This window comes from Elephantulus edwardii, unplaced genomic scaffold, assembly GCF_000299155.1.
Source record: "Elephantulus edwardii isolate Elephantulus edwardi_28Jun2011 unplaced genomic scaffold, EleEdw1.0 scaffold00001, whole genome shotgun sequence".
Taxonomy (NCBI): domain Eukaryota; kingdom Metazoa; phylum Chordata; class Mammalia; order Macroscelidea; family Macroscelididae; genus Elephantulus; species Elephantulus edwardii.
Window position 1 is genome coordinate 47,031,234 of NW_006399751.1, and position 22,706 is coordinate 47,053,939.

At 38.5% G+C, this 22,706-nt stretch overlaps 1 protein-coding gene across 1 annotated transcript in view; it reads right to left on the reverse strand.

The window, feature by feature from the left end:
* Positions 1-6,934: 6,934 nt before the first annotated feature.
* The window catches only part of LOC102850203 (cytochrome b reductase 1-like), a 32,430-nt gene continuing 16,658 nt past the window's right edge, over positions 6,935-22,706 (reverse strand). The window contains exons 2-4 of the mRNA XM_006878845.1: positions 19,138-19,346; positions 7,803-7,957; positions 6,935-7,238 (exon numbers count right to left, since the gene is read on the reverse strand). Of these exons, the coding sequence (XP_006878907.1) occupies positions 6,935-7,238; positions 7,803-7,957; positions 19,138-19,346 (668 nt within the window). The remainder of the gene's footprint in view (positions 7,239-7,802; positions 7,958-19,137; positions 19,347-22,706) is intronic.

Genomic DNA, 22,706 nt, shown 5'->3' on the forward strand with positions numbered 1-22,706 from the left:
AGAAAAGGCCTTTGACAAAATCCAACACCCTTTCCTGATGAAAACACACAACAAAATAGGATTAGAGGGGAATTTCTTCAACATAGTAAAAAGTATATACACAAACCTAAGAGCCATTATTGTTCTCAATGGAGAGAGGTTAAAGGAATTCTCTTTGAAAACAGGAACTAAGCAAAGATGTCCCTTATTACCTCTCCTATTTATATTGTATCAGAAGACTTAGCAATAGCAATAAGACAAGAAAAGAAAAGGAAATAAGAGGTATCCAAATGGGCAAAGAGGAGATAAAGTTATTTCTATATGCAGACAATGTGGTGGTACACTTAGAAAACCCTAAAGACTCAGAAAGAAAATTATTGGACATAGTGGACCCATTCAGCAAAGTAGCAGGATACAAGATCAACATACAAAGATCAATTGGATTTCTGTACAGTGACAAAGAGAATACAGAGCTGGAGCTAAGAAAAACAATACCTTTCACAATAGCTTAAAGATTAAATACTTGGTAGGTAATAAATCTAACCAGAAGCACAAAGGATCTCTATTCAAAGAAAATTACAAAGTGTTACTACAAGAAACAAAGACCTGGAGAAATGGAAGAATATTCCTTGCTCATGAATAGAAATACTCAATATTGTGAAAATGATGAAACTATCAAAGGTAATTTTCATGTCCAATTCAATCTCAATACAAATACGAATTCTATTTTTCAATGAGATAGAAAAGGCAATCTCCAATTTCATTTAGAATGGAAAAAGGCCACAAATAAGCAAAGTATTCCTTAAAAAGAGAAAAAAGGTAGGAGGCATCTCCCTCTCTGATTTCAAATCCTACTACACTGTCATGGAGGTCAAGACAGTGTGGTACTCATACAATGACAGACACACATAGATCAATGGAATAGAATTGAGAACCCAGAAATCAGTCCATTACCTATGGACAACTGGTTTTTGATAAGAAGATAAAATCAGTTAAGTGGGGAAATGACAGCCTTTTTAACAAATGGTGCTGGCAAAATTGGAAAACTATCTGCAGAAAACTCAAGCAAGATATATACCTCATTTCACACACAAAAACCAATTCAAAGTGAACCAGGACCTGGGTATAAAACCAAGGACTATAAACTTCATTAAAGAAAAGCTTGGAAGAACTCTAGAAGTCCTAATTCATAACATAAACAGTCTCCCAAGCATCCTGAAAAACCTACCACCAGGAGAGGATAAAATAGACAAATGGGACCTTCTAAGAATCAAATCCCTATGCACATCCAAAAAGTTCTCCAACAGGGTAAAGAGGGAAGCCGCAGACTGGGAAAAAATAATTGGCAGTGACATGTCTGATAAGGGACTTACATCTAGAATTTATAGAATACTTGAGCACCACAAGATAAAGGAAAACAACCTAGTTGCAGAATGGGAACACAATATGGACACTTCATCAAAGAAGACATTCAGATGGTGAACAAACACATGAAGAAGTCTTCAAAATCCCTAGCTCTAAGAGAAATGCAAATAAAAACAACTATGAGATATCATCTCACCCCAATAAGAATACCAAAATTCAACAGAGCAGCAAACAACAGATGCTGGTGAGGTTGTGGAGAAATTGGAACCCTTATTCCAGTGGTGGGAGTATAAAATGGTGCAACCACTATGGAAGTCAGTATGGTGCTTTCTCAAAAAAGAGTTGGAAACAACCTAAGTACCCACCAACAAATGAATGCATAGAGAAGCTGTGGTATATTTACACAATGGAATACTATGCTGCATTGAAAAACAAGGAACTCATGAAATATTATGCAAAATGGGTGACCCTGAAGGACGTTATGCTGAGTAAAATATCTCAGTCACAAAAGCACTAATACTGCCTTAGTGACACTGTTGTAAAATGGGACTGACATCAGTTGGGGGGAACCTAAGAAAAGAGGGGATAAATAATGTGTACTGCATTGAAACATATGAGGGAGAGAACTGTTTTAAAGGGATATAGGATTAGGTATTATTTTCATGACAAGATTCCAGATAAAGAAATGCATAGTAAAGTGGTCTGTGGACATGGTGGGGGTGGGGTAGGGTTGTATAACAAAGAATTTTTTTTCTTTTCAAAGAGAAAAGTGAACTCGGGGAGAGGGATGGGCAGGGAGGAAAATGTGCAACAATGAATGAATGGGGGCAAATTAAAATGGGAAGAATAATATGTGTGTGTGTGTGTGTGTGTGTGTGTGTGTGTGTGTGTGTATATTTCATTCAAAAAAGAGTGATATGAGTGTGCCGCTTCTTAGATGCTAGTAAGTTTTCTCACTTGTTAAAACAAAAATCCCATAAATTATTTTCTTCAAGACAAATTAATATCAACACAAGAGTTATGTAATGACTTTTTTTCTTTTCTTTCATGGTTTCCCAACTTAAAAGTATCAGTATCTGTACTATCTGCTTTAATTGCCAACATCTACGACCCCCTTCTACACTATAGCATGCCTCCAATTCAGAGCTCATATGGCAAGAGCGCAATACCATTTTCAAACATTTCTCTGATACTTTCAGTAGTGTAATGATACTCAAAATAAACTTCGCCGCTTTTTCAATGTGATGGCATTTTTATAAAGGAATATTTAAAACCTGCATTTCCATTGGAGAGAAAAAACATCAAACAGAAAAATAGGGAAACCAAGGGAGAGCTGGTGGCCTAGTGGCAAGAATTTGCACTGCAACCCCCTATGCATGCGGTTCAAATCCACCAAATGCACCACTGGAGAAGGAAGGGCAATCTCCTCCTGTGCCAATTAGATCTGACTAGAAGTACACAACGAGAAAGGAGAAAAAAAGAGAAAAGAAAATATGAAAACAGTGCATCCACCTTCTAGTCTGGAGAACTGAAAACACACAAAGAGCTTCCAAATAATTTTTATTGCTTTTTACAAACAAGTCAAGAAAAAAAAAATAGATGCATATTTTACCTACAAATTATAAAATATTCATATTATTTAATATTTTTCCATAAAGGTACTGATAAAAAGACAAATTTAAAGAAAGACATAAACATTGAGAAAGCAATTCAGTTTTACAATACCATTCAAAAGAATAAAATATGTAGGAATAAATTTAAACAAGGCAATAAAAGACTTACTGAAAATTACAAAGCACTGCTGAAAGTCCTTTTTAAATTGAATGATATCTCATATTCATTGATTTGAAAAATTAATGTTGTTAATATGGCCAGACTTCCCAAAACAACCACTATCAAAATTCCAATGGTCTTTTTTAAAGAAATAGAAAAGCTGATCTTTAAATTAATACAAAATTGAATAAGACCCAGAATAACTAAAGATAAAACAATCTTTTCTTTCACCCTTAAAGATTTCAACTACTTTATTGAGAATCCTTCTCTTGTCTGAATTTCCCAATGTGTAGTTAAAAGACAGAGCAATTAACAGTTTTCTATTGGAGTTATCTAAAATGGAATGCTCCAAGATAAAAATTTTGTCATATTTCCATAAAACTAGCCTAAAGATTTACTTCTTCCTTTGCGCTTTTAGATCTGGCCATTGATGTCACCCATCATCACTCCTGCACTGGAATTTCCAACTCAGAAGAGGCTAATTAGCAGTGAACATGTTCTTTATTTTTAAAAAAGTCCTTTAGAAAATGGAAACCACTTGTCAGCGTTCCTTAAGAAGTGCAATTGCCTTTTTTGTCATTTGATTGTAAGGTCAGTGATTCTGTTTCTAACAGTACAGTTTAAGTGAAACCACACGAGTAAAAGGGGAGAAATGCTGGGGAGCGAGGGCTTGACATAGGGAGTGCAGGAAGCTGTTCATTTTGGATGACATTAATTCACAAAGTATACTCACTTGAGTTTCTCAAATAGCCCTCTGAGGAAATAAAGACTTTAGTGTTGATTTAGATGAATGTTAAAATAAAGCTTTCCTCTCTGAAATTAGATTATGGGGTAAGCCAAGCCAGACCATCTTAGCAGATGATACAAGCTATAATTATTTTGGGAGGTTTCAATCACTGTTTTGGAATTGAGACCTAAGACTTTCTTCCTTTCTATTCTTTATGAGGGCTTTTTATAAGATATTTTGGAAGAGATGTTTTAGGTAGGAAATATCAGCTTTTGAAAGAGAAAAGTGTAATTATCTTTAGAATAAAAAGCCCATTAAAAGAAGAGTCTTAAACAGAAGGGTTTTCTTGGTATATTTTACTATGCATTGTTTTCATATGGGCAGAGAAAGAGAAGAGGTTCCTATAATATCTGTAAGCTTACCCTCACATTAGCCCACATAAGAAAGAAAAGAAAGGGCTGGGAGGAGAGGTGCTCAAATCCTCTCCAATGGAGCTAGTCTAGCGCCAAACCCATAATTAACTTTACATTGATAATCACTTTCTTGGTCTAGATGAAATAGAACAGCAGCCTTGATTCTTAGGGTTCAGTCAGTGTCCCCTCTAAAACAACCTTGGGATTTTTGGACCTCTATGTAATTAAACATCCATGTTTCAAAACATATTTGTGTGATGATACAATGTCTCCTTCCACTTATCACCAAGTTGGGGTTGTAGCATGCTCTTACCATAGCCATCAAGTTGTTTTCTGACTCACATTGACCCATGAGTAGAGCAGAACTGTGCGCCACTGGGTTTCAGTGGCTGATTTTTTCTGACTTAAAAGGATTACTAGGACTTTCTTTTGAGGTACCTCTGGGTGGACTGAAACTACCAACCTTTATTTAGGTTAGCAACCAAACACATTTACTGCACTATCTGGGGCTACTAGTTTGTAACATGCTCAACCATACTGAATTTAATTCTTCCTACTATGTGAGGATGGTACAGGATAGGGCAGTGTTCAGATTGCCTTCTCGAGGGTCACTGTAAATCATACTCGACTCAACAGCACCTAACAACAACATGTGCCAAAAAAGGAGCTCCTGTGGTGTAGTATATAACCTGTACGACTGATGACCAAATGTCAGCAGTTTGAATTCACTAGCTGCTCCACAGGAGAAAAGATGGGGAGTCTCATCCCATAAGGATTTACACCCTCAGAAGACTGATGGAAGGGTGCTCTGAGTTCAAATTGAAGGGACAGCAGTGAATTTTGAGTACTATGAGCCAGGCATTGAGTGGAGTACTAGGGATCCTTCTGATACTCTTACCAATTTTAGATATAAAATTAAGAAGAAAATGGTAGGGTAGAGAGGGAATCTTGGAGGTTGATGGTGAGTGGTTACTAGGGTTAGTAAATATACATACTTCAGAGGGTTTTTCTGATTCTCAAGTTATTACTAAGAACCTGAAACTTAAAATGTCCCTTAAAATGCCACCACAATCAGGAAAGACCTTGACCCCTACCCCATGGTAGACAGGCCAGAAGCAGTTCTTTCCCATCTCCAGAGCCAATGCTGTTCAACAGTCAAGATGCTGAAGAACAAAAACAACAACATGATTCACTCTGAAACCACACCAGCTCATCCCCAAATCTCTCACCAAGACACTGTTTTTGCTTGGTTGTTGTGGGTATTTTTTTTAGTGGCAATAGCCATTGTCTTTTTATGTGTACATAGAGAAGACAGGAAGTCGGAGGTTCCCATATCTCCAAGACATAGTTTTAGAATCAAGGAATCAAGACGGGCCCGGGCTTGTTGGCAGTGGCAGAGCGCCCATGCCTTATTTCCACGCTGGCCCCATTCCCTAGTTATTTGGGATCTTTGCCTTGAAAAGAAAGTTTGAAAAAGTATCCAAACCCTTCTAATAAATGCCCTGATATTCCTGCAATTGGTAAGTGTAAAAAATTAGTATAGAGAACCAAAACCAGCATCATGAAATTGTAAGGATCATCGACTCCTGAATCATTGCTCAGTTTTGACTCAGTTCTACCACTTAGAAGCTGAACCACACCTTGGGTTAAGTTACCACCCTCTCCATATCTCAGTTCCCAAATCTCTAAAATAGGGTTAAGACAGTAACTACCTCATAGGATTTTTCTAGGAATTAAATGAGCTACTATATAAAAAGGGTTTAGTATTTTAAGAGTAGAAACAGAAACCTAGGGAAAAGTGCCCTTTGAAGTTTGCAAAGCAGTTAATGCTGTTTCAGCACTCAAGTCTACTCTCATTCTAGGTAGGTTTGAACTCTGGATCATAAAATACACCAACCTCCAGGAAGCTTTGAGACTATATTGGGGGCTGTGCTCCAAAACACCCTAACGAAAGCCTGCTCTCAAAGCTGAGCCTAAACCAGATGGAGTGGGGAAGAGGGTGCAGGGAGCTGTATTTGCAGTTATTTGCCTAGCTTGGTTTCCTGTGTTTTATTCATGATGTCTATGTAACATCACAGTCTAAACCCTGTTCAGATTTCCATGACTTGACTCTAACTTTAGTATGAGCTCCATATAGCTCTCAATTTAATGGGCTCCCTCCCAGGCAATGACCACATGATGTTTATGTTTCCAGTTCACCAAATGAACCAACCTACAGACACAGATTGAGCACCTGTTCCATATGGAACTGTGCTAAATACTTTGGTTCTTAATTAGAAAAAGGTAACCTAATCATAATCTATATCTTCTATTATTTATATTGATCATGTCCTTTCCAATTCAGGTATGTTCATAGGTTTCAATCAATACAACCTTTCAAAAACTGCTACATTTTGATTAAAATATATATTGACACTGTGTAGCTCAATGGTCTTAAGCTATATGGGAGAAGCAGTGGTTAAATGCTTTGCTGGTAGCTGAAAGGTCAGCATTTGAACCTGACCATCTACTCTGCAGGAGAAGCTGTGGCAGTCTGCTTCTGCAGAGTACAGCCTTAGAAAGCCCATGGAGCATTTCTCCTCTGCCCTACGGGGTTCCTAAGAGTCAGAATCAACTAGACAGCAGCTGTTTTATTGTGAACCTGCAGTTTGTAATAGTGGCTACACGTTCTGGCACTTTACATGGTGGATCTCTGTCCAGCATCATCGAGGGCAAAGTTTCTTTTCCTTGCAGCTGCTTCGCTGTTTAACTCTGAATCTGACTTGTCCATGTTGTGGCTCACGCTTATGGCTGTGGAGACATCCACTTTCTCTGCAGCATCTCCATTCGGCTGAAAAAGGATAGGAGTTGATTCTGGAGGACGTTTCCATTGTGGTCTTGTGACGATCCAAAAAATGAGGGCTCCAAACACCAGAATCAGAAGACCCAGGGTATTTGTGAAAACCCCTTCGGGTGGAAACGAACTGTATGGAGGATTGTTCCTAAGCAAAATGAGAACACGTCCAATTAGCATTCAGATTGAGCAGCAACATTCAAAACACTGAAACAAATGTACCTGCTTAAACAGCACACTGGTAGACCTGGCACATAAATTCTCTTAATGAGATGGTTAAGTTGTAATCCAATCAATAGAATACTAGGAAAAGGTTTTAAAAGTCATAACTGTGGTAATATATTTATATAATATTTAAATATAGTATCTGGAGCACCTATGCCACAGAACTGAAAAAAGATGAAACAAAAATTACACGATTACAATTAGAATAAAAATATGTACTTCAACAAGGCTGAAAAGGAACATTTAACTTCAATACTTGTTTCAAAAGTGTGGCAAATATTTTGCGGGTTTTGGACTTTCTTCCACACATTTAGTAATCATTTTATATGTGTGATATTTTTAATTATATATAATAACATAACAAAATGTTTAATGGTCAGAATTTTTCTTTTAAATTTTAATGACCTTGAAAACTGTATTTCCCAAAGACCAAGTATTTAACACACCATAGCTTAAGTATCACAATGAGGAAAATGGTGCAACTTACAGGGAAAAAAGCAGCTTTTCTGTAAATCCCATAAGTGCTGTTGCAATCACTGTTCCAAATAAGATAAGTCCAGAATAAACATGTATGGGCATCAGAAAGGCTCGGAGAGAAAGTGGTGCAAAAGGAAGCAAAAAAACGAAGAAACCTAGAAGAAGCTAAAAACACAAAAAAGGGCAAAATATTATCAGTGAATTTTAAATTGTAACTTTATTTTAAAATTACTGTTATAAAAAACAATGTGTACCATAGGTAAATAAGAGTATAAAATGGAAAGTAAGTTTCCTAATTTCTAGCTCCACTATCCAATGGCACACTTCTTATAATTTTCTCAGGCATCCTTCTAAACATAAAAGCATAAACGAAAACAAATCCACTGACAAAGAGTCAATCAGGCTCACAGTCACCTGGTAGGACAGAGTAGACCTGCCCTCATTGGGTTTTTGAGGCTGTATATCTTCATGGGAACAAACTGTTACACTGTCTCCCATGGTGGGTGGATTTAAACCTTTCAGTTATTGACTGTACCATCAAGACTCCTTGTTATTCAAGTATCTACCAAAATTAGATCTTACTAGATCTTATTAAATCTTCTGTATCCTGATATTTTTCTTTAACAGTATATCTTGAGAATCTTTCCTATCAACATCTAACAGCAGTGGGTGAATTCAAACCACGTGCTTTTGGGTTGACAATGCAACTCTTTACCACTAGACCAATTGGATCATTTTATTCTTTCTAAGTGACTCTCTTATATGCTATCTTAAGGATGTAGTATAATTTCTTTATTCAGCTTTGTATTTATAAACATTTCTGTTTCCAGTTTTTGGTTATAACTAACAAGATTACAGTGAACACTCAGGTTCTTATATATTTTTATCTATTTCCTAAATAAGTTGTTGTTGTGTGTCGTCAAGTCTGAACCGACCCAGAGCTGACCCTCCGATGGGTTTTCATGGGAGGATTTTACCCATCTTGTTTCCACAGAGCATCTGGTGGATTCAAACTGTGTGGCTTTGGGATCGCAGTGCAGTTTCTTACTACTATTTACTCAGTTCAATATGAAATGTTAAATGGAAATAAATTGCCAATTCTGTTTCATGAAGAACAAATGAGTTCTCCAGAAAAGTTATCACGATTTCCTTGATAATTAAATTATTAGTAGGATACTTCTTGAAGTAATGACAGGAAGATTTATTTAGAAACTGAAGTCACATTTATTATACAGTCAAAGCTTTTGTTTTGTTGCCCAAATTCCCTGTCATTATGAGCTTTGTCTTCAGGAGAATGAATATGATTTAGTAGCCAATTACCAACTCCATAATGATGTCCTCTACCCACTTCTTCCACATTTTGATTTGCTCCCTGGGTGGTGCAAATAATTTGTACATGGTTACTAACAGAAAGATTGGTGGTTTAAATTCATACTATACCACACCCTTGAGCAAAGATCTACCTCTATATACAGTAAAAAGTCAGGGGGTGGGGCTATAAGCAAGCAAAAAATCCATTGCCATCATCAATCCCAATTTATGGTGACCCCATGTATTGCAGAGCAGAAGAGTTTGACTGTTTTCTTGGCTGTAATCGTTACAGAAAGAATTCACTGGCTTTTGTTCCACAGAATGCTAGGTGGGCTCAAACTGTCAACCTTTGGGTTGCTGGTTGTTGTTATGTGCCATTGAGAGGAAACAATTCATAGCTGATCCTTCAGTGGGTTTTAGATGCTGGAAATGGCATGAGAGGAAATTTCCCATTGTTTTCCTGCAGAGCAGCTAGTGGATTCAAACCGCCTGCCTTTAGGTTGGCAATGTGACGCCTTATCCACTACACCAAATCACTTGCACTGCACAAAATCCTGTGGAGTTCAGTTCTACTTGATACACGTGAGTTACCATGAGTCAAAATGGAGTTGATGCTTTGTTTTGTTAAATTTGAGATCTACCATTCCTACAAAAAAAAATTACTGAATAAAAGAATAGAAGGAGGAGAAAAATATTAATATCACACTTCACCTTTTCCAATTGAAATAAAAAGACAAAAGGGAATCTAAAAAGGATAGACACAGAAGGAGGAGTCCAATGCCTAAAATATATTCAGAATCAATTTACTGGCAACCAAATAAATGGATAGAAATGAAAACTGAAGGATAGGGTCATTTACATATTTTGTTGTGCACTTAATATCACAACTGCTTGAAAGCATGAGTAATGGCTCAGAGGGAGCCTCCTTGGTGGCTCAAGATGTTCCTAATTATCTTTCCCTGAATTTGGTGATTATGTGATAAAAGGAATATTTCCTGATGTACTTGCCTTACTTTCTATAGAAAAATGTGCCTTGGATAAGTCACTATAAAGAATTTAGCAAAAAGATATTTCTGTGAATAAGTTACTGTATCTTTTCTGTGATTTATCCATAGAATGTATATATCCCACAATCCTGTGCTTCCATCCCTTTCCATCGCTAAGATTCTTACTGTTTTCTCTTATTTGCTTCATGATTTTTTGTGTCTGTCTCCTATAATCCTTTGTGGTTCAATGATCTAGGTAGATAGAACATGAGAAAATTCCTTACAGAATGCTCATGCTTTCAACACCTCTAAATTTTGCTTTCACTGTTAAATGATTTTGTTGTTTTTGTTTTTTTTACTGCAAAAAATGCTTCCATTTTAAAGTAAGATTTATTTCTTTATTTTTAGAAAATTACTTTTAAAAGGAAAGTTAAAAAGTCACCATAGAATGTTTTATTTGGGGGAGAACCAAGATGGCGGCAGCTGAGGAAACAGTGTAAGGAGCTGGAGGAGCAACAAGCTGCATAGAAACGGGCCACCATGGCCCTCCACAGTCCCCAGTTTATTGATAACTGAACAATTAAGTAGTTGATTACTGGTCTTCAATACGGATCAAGGCTCAACATCGAGAGAACAAAGATTCCCAAAAAAGAATGGGTGAGTCCCATGGCTCCCAGCCCCCACTGCCAAGCCCATGCTACCACCACAGCTCCCTGAGGCCTCCATGGCTGGACCCCAAGGATCCCCTCACCTGGGATGGATGACAGGCACCAGAACCCGAAGCTGGTACAATGGAGCCTCCACACTGCTGCAGAATAAACTTATTCTAAAATAAAATCTCAGAACCAAGATGGTGGCAACAAGAGACACAATGTGAGGAGCAGGAGGTTCTGCAAGCCGCACGGAAGCAGGCCACACAAGTTATATTTACCAAAACAGCCAGACAGTTGATTGCTGGTCATCAGCGTGGACTGAAGTGCAACATCAAGAGGATGGGGATTCTCAAAGGAACATGGGTGAGTCCCACTTCCTCCCACTGCCTGCCACCGAGCCCGCATTTCCGCCACCCCATGAGACCACCATGGCCAGGGCTCACAGGTCCCTTGGCCTGAACCAGTTGGTGAGTGTTGGGCCCCAAGGCTGGTGTGACAGAGCTCTGGCACGGTTGGGGACTGCTGGTGCCAGAAGCCGTGGGCCTCCAGCACAGGAGGCGGGGGCAGCAGCAGCACCATGGAGCTGTGGGAAGTCAAGGACTTGATAAAAGGAAAGCATCTTGCTGTCAATGAAGAAGATTTCCTTGGACAGGCTGGGAAGAAGAAAATCAACACAATGGATTGATAAGGGGTATGCTATGGGTTGTCTATGACTCATTGACACTTAACAATATATCAAAGGTTGCAGTTCTCCTCAATACACCACATCTTTTGATTTCTTGACTACTGCTGCCAAGAACTGTTTAGACCTAGGGCGGGTCTGTTCATCACTCTCAGAGCCCCTTCTCCATTTGTGAAGGGGGAGAGTAGTGATGTCTACTTTGAATTCCACTTGGTGGAGGGGAGGGGGTCAATGATGGTGCCACTGGAACTGGGGACACTTTCCCTAGCTAAGGTCTACAGTGAGGTGCAGGGTCCAGACCTGGAGGAGGACTTCGGTAAGGGGGGAGAGGTGCCTCTTGGGCCATGGGGTATACCACTCGACCTCTGGGGAGAGCTATTCAGTCCCCGGGGTGTGCCATTTGGCCCTTGGGGTGTGCTGTCCAGCCCCTGAGAAAAGCCTTCAAGTCTCTGGGGGAAATTGCCTAGGGTACAAAAAGAATTTTATCTAAGCGACTTTCCTCTACCTTCTCCCCCAGTACACCTGTAAATAACAACTCCAAATCCCTTTTATTTTTAACCCACAAGTTTGTTCTCTCTAGGTTTTCTCCCTTTCCTATAGGTAACCTTAACACTAGGTTATACACCAGACCTGAACCCTGAACCCAGTTCCAGAGACAAAAGGGAAATAGAACTGCCAGCTAAGGAAGAAAAGGAGGATGGAGCCTCAGGGTTCAGCCAGCCGTCCCTACTGGATCCACCTTGACAAACACTTTGTAGTCCAGAGGGCAGTAGATATCAGGAAAATATCTTCTAACTTAAGAAGAAGGCATGTAGCTTCAACCCAAGACCACTAATAAAGTGTTAAAGTGAACTCCCATTCCCCCTTCACATCAACGCTCCTGTTCAGCATAAAGAAGCCAGAGAGTCTGTGCCCCAGTCCCAAATGAGAAACCCACAAGTGAATAAGACAATTTCTTTGTTGGGGGGTGGACAAATCCACCAAAACAAAACACAAACTAATCACCTTTGGATTATGCTTATCATTAGTCTATCTCTGCTGTTCCCCTACAGATCTTTCTAATTTCCTTCACCTACTCCCCCCACCCACAAAATTGTGCAGCCCTGTGATTTCATCCCTGCCAATCCTCAGTCTTCTGCTCCCAACCATCACCCCTGTGGATCCCCATACATGTTTTAAAAACAGGAAAAAGGAAAAAGAATGTTTTATTTTGATTAAAGATACTCCAAATCAACTTCCTTATAACCTCCTTATATTTTCTTCTGTTCAGCCTCTAAATAAATTCCTATATTTTTTTAATCTTGGAATATTTTTAAAGCAAAAATTTTATCATCTAATTAAATTATTTAGCATGTTCCAGGACTTTCCACTATTCCTAGACTAAAGTTTAGATTCCCAGACAGGCCTCCCAAGCCTGCTATCCCTCAGGGTGTGTGCTGGAAGGATACATAGCATATGTGAACTCTTTTACAGAAGCCTTAGTGGCATTGTGGTTACAGCATCTGGCTGCTAATGAAAAGATCAGTGGTTTGAACCCACAAGTACTTCTATGGGATAAAACTGAAGCAGTCTACTTCCATAAAGATTTACAGCCTTGGAAACTCTATGAGCCATTCTGCTTGGACACAGGTATAATCTATTGACTAGATAGCGGTGGATTTCTATACTCCTGGCAGGAATATAATTGGTGTCAATATTTTAGAAAACAATTTATCAGGATCTTGTTAGATTGAATATAGAATTCCACTCTTAAGTATATACCTAGAGAAACACTACATAGGAGTACCAAGAGACATATATATGATTGTACAACGCAGCAATGTTTGTTCCTGAACACAATTAAAATAAACCAAATAGAGGATTAATAAATTTGTGGCATAGACATACAGTGGAATCCAGAAGGAAAATAAATTAGTTACAAGTAAAGGAATCAATGTAGTAGAATCAGTAGAGCAGAAAAAAATGGAGGACAAAAAAAATCACAATGTACTAATAGATAAAGCATAGATAGTATGAGGTAATTTTTAAAAAATCTGTTCAAAATATCAAGTCTAAATATAATGCATCCATTTGGCAAGTAAAGAGCATAGTCATTTGTCAACAAAGTTGGGTCTCAAAAATCAGGGTAGATAGATAGGGCTGTTTGTATATAGGGTTGCTATGAGTCGCAGGCAACTAGACGGCACATAACAACAACAGGCACAAATGGCTAAGCACCCAACTAATAAACAAAAAGTTGATGGTTGACATCCACCCAGAGCACCTCGAAATAAAGGCGTGATGACCAGCTTTTGGAAAGTCTCAAATGTGAAAACCTTGAATTGCAATTCTTTCTGCATACATGGGGAAGCCATGACTTTGAATCAATGGCAATTGGTTGCCAATTGTTTTGGTGGGTTTTTTTTTTAATTAACTGAAGGTATTTACAGGTGATGAAACCACAGATTACTCTCTATAGCATGGGTGGGCTTCATTCATCTAGTTGAAAGCTCTACAGGCAAAATTTAAGATTTCTGAGGGGGACAGATTCTTCCTCAAGATAGTTAACAACTATCTTGCTAATTTTCGTGTCTACTTTATGGATTTTAAACTTGCCAGTTCCCAAATCTTATGAACCAACTCTAAAATTATCCAAAATCTCTTTCTACCATATGTATATACACCTTACTATTCAGATATGATATGATATGATATATTTTTTTTTTACTGTGCCTTGGGTAAAAGTTTACAGAGTACATTAGTTTTTCATTAAGCAAATATATGTATTTTATTTGCAATATTAATTGAAAATCCATCAATATAATAGCATTCCATTAATTTAGGTTTAAATACATGCTTACAGTAGACACACCTACAAGGTGAGTAGTAACACCAGAGTGACACTCAGACCTTAGAACAATCAACCATACAAGAGCAAAGATAGTTGCCCAAGCATAGAGCTCAAAAGAGCAAGAAGGGAGAGGAAAGAGAGAAGAATGGAAACAGGAGTCACAAAGATGGTTATAATGTGGAAATTATAATCAGTGTCACAAAACAAAAATATGGGGAGTAATCAAAGTGATAGATAGGGGAGGGGTGGGTTAAAGAAATGGGAAAAACAATGCGTACAAACTTTGTAAACAAACTAGCATAAAATGTTGTTGTTGTTATGCGCCATCGAGTCGCTTGCGACTTATAGCGACCCTATGTTCAAGAGCTCTAGACACTCTTCTATCCTGTGCCAACCTAGCCATCTCAAATGCACTTATTCCCATCTCTCTAGTCACCTAATCGATCCATCTCATCAAAGGTCTTCCTCTCCTTCACTGCCCCTCCACTCTGCCAAACATGATGTTCCTCTCCAAGGACCAGTCCCTCCTTGCAACATGCCCAAAGTATGTCAGATGAAGCTTCAGATTCCTTGACTCCAGGGAACATTCTGGCTTCACCCTCTCCAGGACAAACCTGTTTATTCTCCTAGCAGTTCATTGTATATTCAACACTCTTCTCCAGCACCACAGCTCAAAGGCATCAATTCTCTTTCTATCAACCCTAGTCGCTGTCCAACTCTCTGATGCATAGCACGTAATTGCGAAGACTATAGCCCGGATCAGGCGCACCTTAGTCTCCAGCCTGATGTCGTTGCTCTTCAGTACTCTTGAGAGGTCCCTCACAGCCGACTTTCCCAATGCAATTCGTCTCTTGATTTCCTGGCTGCTGTTACCAAGAGTGTTGACTGCGGAGCCAAGTAAACTAAAACTGTTAACTATCTCAATCTCTTCACCGTCCATACTGATGCTGCCAATTGGCCCAGGGGTGAGAATCTTCGTTTTCTTGATGTTGAGCTTCAATCCATATTGAAGGCTGCAGTCCTTGACCTTTGGCAGCAAGCACTTCAGGTCCTCCTCAGTTTCAGCAAGCAGACTGTGTCATCTGCATAATACAGGTTGTTGATGAGTCTTCCACCAATCCTGATGCCACATTCCTCTTCGTATAGCCCAGCATCTCGGATGATCTGTTCTGCATACAGATTAAAAAGGTATGGAGACAGATACATCCCTGACTAACTCCCTTCTTGATTTTGAACCATGTAGTGTCTCCTTACTCTGTTCTGACAACTGCCTCTTGGTCCGAGTATAAGTTTCGCATTAGCACAGTCAAATGTTCTGGGATTCCCATTCTTCTCAGAGTCAGCCACAGCTTGTTGTGATCCACACAGTCAAAAGCCTCTGCATAGTCAAGGAAGCACAGATACACATTCTTCTGGTATTCTTTGCTTTCTGCTAAGATCCATCTAACGTTAGCTATAATATCCCTAGTACCACGACCTCTTCTAAATCCAGTCTGCACATCTGGCAGTTCTCTGTTGACATATTGTTTCAAACGTTTTTGGATAATTTTCAGCAGAATCTTGCTTGCATGGGATATCAATTATATTGTTCAATAATTTCCACACTCTGTTGGGTCACCTTTCTTTGGGATGGGAACAAATATCGATCTTTTCCAGTCAGTGGCCCAGCTGGCTGTTCTCCAGATTTCTTGGCAACATTTTATATTACAATAACCCAACCAAAATACATACAGAAAGTTGAATGAAATACCAGTTTGCTCTATAAAATGTCCTTCAAATCATAATTAAAAGATCTGTGAGGGTTTTCTTTTCTAAAGAGATTTTTTGTTAAGTGAAAGGAAAAAGAACTAGTGGACCAAATGACCCTCAACCATGTAACTCTGAAACCGAAGAACTAGATGGTACTTTAGCTACCAGCCCTGGTCACTCTCAAAGGGATCACAATAGAAGGTCCTGGAGAGAATGGAAGAAAATGTGGAACAAAATGAAAAAATATAAAAAGGGCCAGGCTTATGGTTTATTGGAGACCGGTGTAACCCCTAAGTGTATAGCCATTCATCACCCTTTAAACCTGGAGCAAAATTTACCCCTGTGGATTAACTTTTAGTCAGACAAAAGACAGGTCTATAAAGTGGCCAATACCACCAGGGAGGCACATATTCTTTAGAATACCGATCACAAAAGAGCAGCATTTGTCCAAGGTGAAAGCCCAGGGAGCAAGAAGGAGCAGGCTAGAAGGATTAAGGGAAAGGAGAATTAGAGGAAGGAAGTAAAAAGGACAATTTTCTTGTAACTGTTTCGATTAATTACTTCATTACTTAATCTTTTCAAGTACATCTTATTCATCTGAAAGTTGGACAATGAATAAGGATGACAGAAGCAGAATCTATGCCTTTGAGTTGTGGCATTAGAGAAGCACAGTGAATATCCCATGGACTGCCAAAAGAACAATGAGTCTGACTTGGAGGAAACATAACTGGGGTGCTCCTCAGAGGCAAAGAGGCACTTCATCTCACATACTTTGGACATTTTGTCAAGAAGGGGCTGATCCTTGGAAAATTACATAATACTGGGAAAGGTCAGTGAAAGAAAGAAGACATCCAGCAAGACGGGTTGACACAGTGACTGCAACATTGGATGTTAGCATATCAGAGATTGGGAGGTTGACGCAGGAGAGGAAAGAAAAGCTCACTTCTGGTGATTACAGAGTTGCTATGAGTGTGGTCAACTCAATGGCACATGACAACAATGATAACATTGCAATTAGGTTATAAAACAAGATGCATAGAAATGGTTACATAAAAAAAAAAACCAGTTTGCGTTGTAAACTTTCACTCAATTCGCACACTAAAAAGCAGGGGTGAGGGAAGCAACACCACCATCATCACCACCACTCTCCCCTCAAAACTGCGTGTCATTATACATGTATCTGTATGTGAATATATGCATATTGGTCTATATATGTATATACTTAGATATAATGTAGTGAGCTGTGCTGTTAGCTGAAACTTCTCTGGTGGTTTGAATCCACCAGCAGCTTTTTGGGAGAAAGATGGACAATATCCTCCTGTCTGACTTACAGTCTCCGAAAAACTCCTGGAGGGTCAGCTCTGAGTCAGCTCAAACCTGACAGCATGACCTTGACTTTTGATAAGTATATATGCAGGAGCCCTAGTGGTATGGTATATTATGTGTTGGATCACTAACCAATCAGCAGTTAATGACCACTAGCCACTTGAAAGGAGAAAGATGGCCATGAATTGGAACGGGCTCATCAGCAGTGTGTTTGGAATTTTTTTTCAATGTGTTTATAGATATTGTGGTATGGGTGCGTGTGTTTGTGTTATTTATGTATATATAAACCATAGACATTATATAAACCACAATTATGGATATTTCTAAGACATAATCAAACACTTTATGAGCGTTGGTTTTCTGGATTTATGGGATAATTCAGTCAATTTACATAATAGAGTTCATAAACTTTATGCTGTACATCATAATTTGGCCATTAGTATCTAGGTTCTTAAAAGCTTGTGAGAAGCCATCAAAGACACAACTACTGGCCTTAGCTTGGCCAGAAAAAGGGGGCCCTGGTGGCATGATCTGTAGTGAGCTGTGCTGCAAACTCAAAGACTCCAGATGCATCTCCAGAGGTTTGAGTCCACCAGAGATTTGAATCCTCCCAAGAAGAAAGAGAAGACTCTCCTCTGGTGCATTTATGGCCTCAGAAACCTGATAGAGGGTCAGCTATAAGATTTATCTTGCAGGCAAATGAATGAATAAATGTCCAGAACAAAAAGAGAAAGCAAGAAAGCAAAGCCTCAGAGAAGTAGAATCGACAGAAGTAACAACAGTCTACATAAAACATGGCCTCATTTATCATGAGACCAGAAGAACTAGATGATGTCCAGCCACCACTGCTTCCCATTTGGGACAAGGCCACAATAGCTGGATCTAGGTAGAATGGGAGAAAAATGTGGAACAAGTCAAACTCTTAAAAAGTTCCGACTTATGGACTTGTTGAGATTAGAGGACTCCCTGAGAACATTGTACTGGGATACTCTTTAAAGCGTGAAACAAAATGAGCCCTTGAGGTTATCTTTTACTTCCATAAGATAATGGCTAATAATAATTAAGCCTATGAACTATGAGTATGGTGATGCTTAAAAATAAAAAACACCTATATGACACAAAATTGTAATAGTGACCCTAAAGCAAAAATGAGAAAGCAAGAGGGTATAGAAATGAGATTACTGGAAGCTAACCAACCATGAAAGAATGGATGATAATGTTGACACATTGTGAAAAATGTGCTCAATGTCACTGAATAGTTTGCAAAGTTGTTAAAAGGAGACCTAAGCTTCTGTTAAGGTTAAGGATTTCTGTTACATGCTCACTGAAAACAAATTTTTAAAAATAAAAAAACAAAACTGAAGGTAAGATGAAGGAAAAATAAAAAAGATTATTAAATTTTTTCACTGTATCATAAAAATCTAACAAAGAAATGAAGTTCATATCTTCACACATAAAATGAAACCTAGGAAATGGAAGCAACAGAGAATGTTGGATAGAAATGTATAGTGTTCGCCAATGCTAGTTCTTTTAGCATATGGAACTTAAAAGTCTAAGAAATGTCAGTCTAAGAGGTTAAGATGAAAATTTCCCTGCAGACATTTGTCAAAATTTAAATTTCACATTCAAGTTCTCAGTCTGTGAATTCTGCAATGCCAGTGGCTCTTCCAGGGAAATATTTATAATGTAAACAAATTAGCCCCAAGGAGTCATAGGACCATAACACTTCCAGGAAACTTGATCTTTAGAGAATAGTTACAGGATTTTTCTTCTTTCTATCTTGTTTATAAACACACTGATTCACCAACCTGTAAGACGTAAAGTATGATGACCGCCAGTCCAACCCAGCTGTGCAGACTGTACATATTAGGGATTTTCATGGTATTGTGGAAATCAAAAGCTGCCACCACAGCAGTAATTGCAAGAATGGCAGCAATGGCGTTTAAGCTTGCATGAATTAATTTCATCAGGAACTTGCTGCATTTCCAGGTCCATGGCAGTCTGTATACGATGATGGCTAAGGAGAGAGGGAAAAGAACAGAATGTTTTTGTTGGTTTGTTTTGGGTTTTTTAATTTTGTTTTACATCAACCCAAGATGACCAGTTACATGAACTGGACATTACCTTTCTTAAAGACTTTCCTCGTGGCCTCTGCTTCCCTCCACCACCCCATGTCACCCTGTCTCTCCAGTGTCTCCTGCCAACTTTTCTGTGTGTTCATGTGGGTGTTCCTCAGGTTCAAGGCCACAGCACTTCCTCCTTCTGTACCCTTGATGAAGGTGATCTCATTCACTCCCCCACTAAGATGATATCCATATGCCAGAAACCCAAGCCCAGAACTTTCTGCCAAAATCTAGAGCCACATTCTAACTGCTTAACTGACAATGCCTTATAATGCCTCCCAAATACCTTAAACATAATACAGCCAAACCTATTTTTTTAAAATGTTTTAAATTTTATTTTATTATTTTTATGTGAACCACCAAGTCAGATCTGACTGGTACAGGAGGAGAATGCACCCTCCTTCTCCAGCAGAGCATCTGGTGGATTTGAACCACTTATCTCTGGGATTGCAATGCAGTGTCTTGCCACTAAGCCACCAGAGCTCCCTTAAACCTAAATTTTTTATGATCTATTTTCCCCCGTCCGACAATACAAATCTAGACAAAAGATTGAAATAGATATTTCACAGAGGATTATATCCAAGTGGTCAGTAGGCATAGAAAAGGTAAACAGCTTCATTATTCTTTAGGAAATGCAAATTAAAGGGTAAAGACAATAGGTACCACCCACCTGAATGGATAAAAACAGAAAATACCAAGTATTGGAGAGGATGTGATGTAATCAGAAAGCTCATGCTTGCCTGATGAAAGTATAAACAAGAGCAAACACTTGGAAAAACTGGCAGTACCTACTTAAGCTAAATTTATGCATCTTTACAATCCAGCCACTCCGCTTTGGATATATGCCGTAAAGAAATAGATACATACATACATCAAAAGGCCTGTATTGGAATAATATTAATAGTACTATTTATAGTAGTCCCAAATTGGAAACTTCTCAAATGCTCATCACCAACCAGAACAATCAATCAATCAATCAATGGATATTTTCATAACAGAGAACAATATACAGCAATGAATAACATATAAGTATACATAAGGATGCAAATCAACACACGACAACCCCAAGAAACCAAAAACAGATAATTATCTCCTAGATGAGCAATCTCCTCCTGTGCAATTAAATATTTCTGAAAAACCGCCGGAGGGTTCAACTATGGGTAGGTTCTGACTTGATGATACACAACAACAACAACATGATTAAATTTATATAAAGTACAGGTAAAACACATCTCATAAGGTTGTTGTTAGGTGAAGTCGAATTCCTAAGTGTTCTGGTTTCGACTAGATTTTTTTCTTTTTAGAATTCCATATATTTTTTTAAATAAAATTTTTATTTTATACTGGTTTACTTACAAAGTTTGTATACATTGTTTTTCACACTGGAACTTTCCCCTTCCCTCCACCCATTAATTGTGCGACCATATGATTAAAAAAACCCCTTCTGCTCCCCTCCCCGCCTTGGAACCTCATACACATTCTACAATAATGGTCTTACATAGTATTTGTCTTTATGGGACTGAGTTAGTTCCCTCAGCATAATGCTCTCCAGTCCCTCCCTAGTTAGGTAGTAATTTACAAAATTATTACTGCGTAGTATTCAATTGCGTGAATGTACCATAATTTCTCAACCTATTCCATTTTAGTTGGACATTTGGGCTGTTTCCATGTTCTTGCTATGGTAAATATTGCTGCTACAAACATTGGTTGACAAGTTTCTGTTTGTGCCTCAGTTCTCATTTTCTCAGGGTATATTCCAAGCAGTGGAATATTTGGGTCATAGAATTCCTATGTTCGGCTTTTTGAGAAAACACCAAACTGCCTTCCAGAGTTGTTGTTCCATTTTACAATCCTACCAAAAATGTGTAAGAGTTCCCATTCAACATTATTTGATGCGCTGCTAAATTTTGCCACTGTTACTGGGGTAAGATGTTATCTCATTGTGCTTTTGATTTGCATCTCTCTTATTGCCAGTGATTTTGAGCATTTCTTCATTTGTCTGTTGGCCCCCTAAATGTTTATACTACATAGCATAGCCCCTTCAATCAGTGTGCAATTGATTTTCATTCTAAAGATATTTTTTATTAATATTAAGGAAAGTTTACAAAGACTTTGGATTTCCATTCATTCATTGTTGCACTTTTCTCCCTGCCCACCCCTCCCCCGCAGTTCACTCTTCTCTTTGAAAAGTAAAAGAAAAAATTCTTTCATTGTTATACAGTCCCTCCCCCCCGCCCCAAGTCCAATCCACTGGGCAGCTGTAGTTCTGGACTCCTGTCATGACAATAATACCTAATCATATATCCCTTTTAAACAGTTCTCTCCCTCATCTGTTTCAATGCAGTTATTGTTTCAATACATTATTTATCCCCTCTTTCTTAGTCTCCCCTCAATCCTGATGTCAGTCTTGTTTTACAACAGTGGCATGATGCACTATTTGTCCTTTTGTGACTGAGATATTTCACTCATCATAATGTCCTCTAGGGTCATCCAGTTTACATAGTATTTTATTAGTTCCTTATTTTTCAATGCAGCCTAATATTCCATTGTGTGAATATACCACAGCTTCTCTATCCATTCCTTTGTTGATGGACACTTGGATTGTTTCCAACTCTTTGCTATTGTGAACAAAGCTGCAATAAACATGGGTGTGCATAAAGATAATATTCTACTCACCCTCAACCCTCTTCTCTATGTCAGAAAAAAATCTGGATATTTGCATTGTGGACAGAAAAAAATTTAAATAATTCTTCCTTAGAAGATAGATTCAACTATATCGTCAGTACTCTTCTTAATTCCTAGCAAGTTTTTTGGGGGGAGGGAAGATAAAAGCTTCTCTCTACCAAAAATATCCATATTTGTGTACATAAAACATCGTAGTATCAACACCATTTTGACCTCTGCACGTGGGCACTTGGCATCCTTCTCAGACCACTCAACAAACAACTGTTTCTTTCTTGGGACTAGCTTCTTTCTCTATCAACTCTTTTTGCTATTTAACAACAGCAACAAACCCACCCCCCCAAACCCTATCACAGTATCACTTTAAGGAATTATTCATGCCATTTCAGGTAACTGTTGTGAAGTGCCATCAAGTTGAGTATGACTCATAGTAACCCTATGAATGATAAACTTGAACCCTATCCTATCCTGTGCCGTCCTCATCATCTCTGACACATCTGAGGTCATTGCTGCAGCCACTGTGTCAATCCATCTTATTGAGGGTCTTCCTTTTTTTTGCTGACCCTCCACAT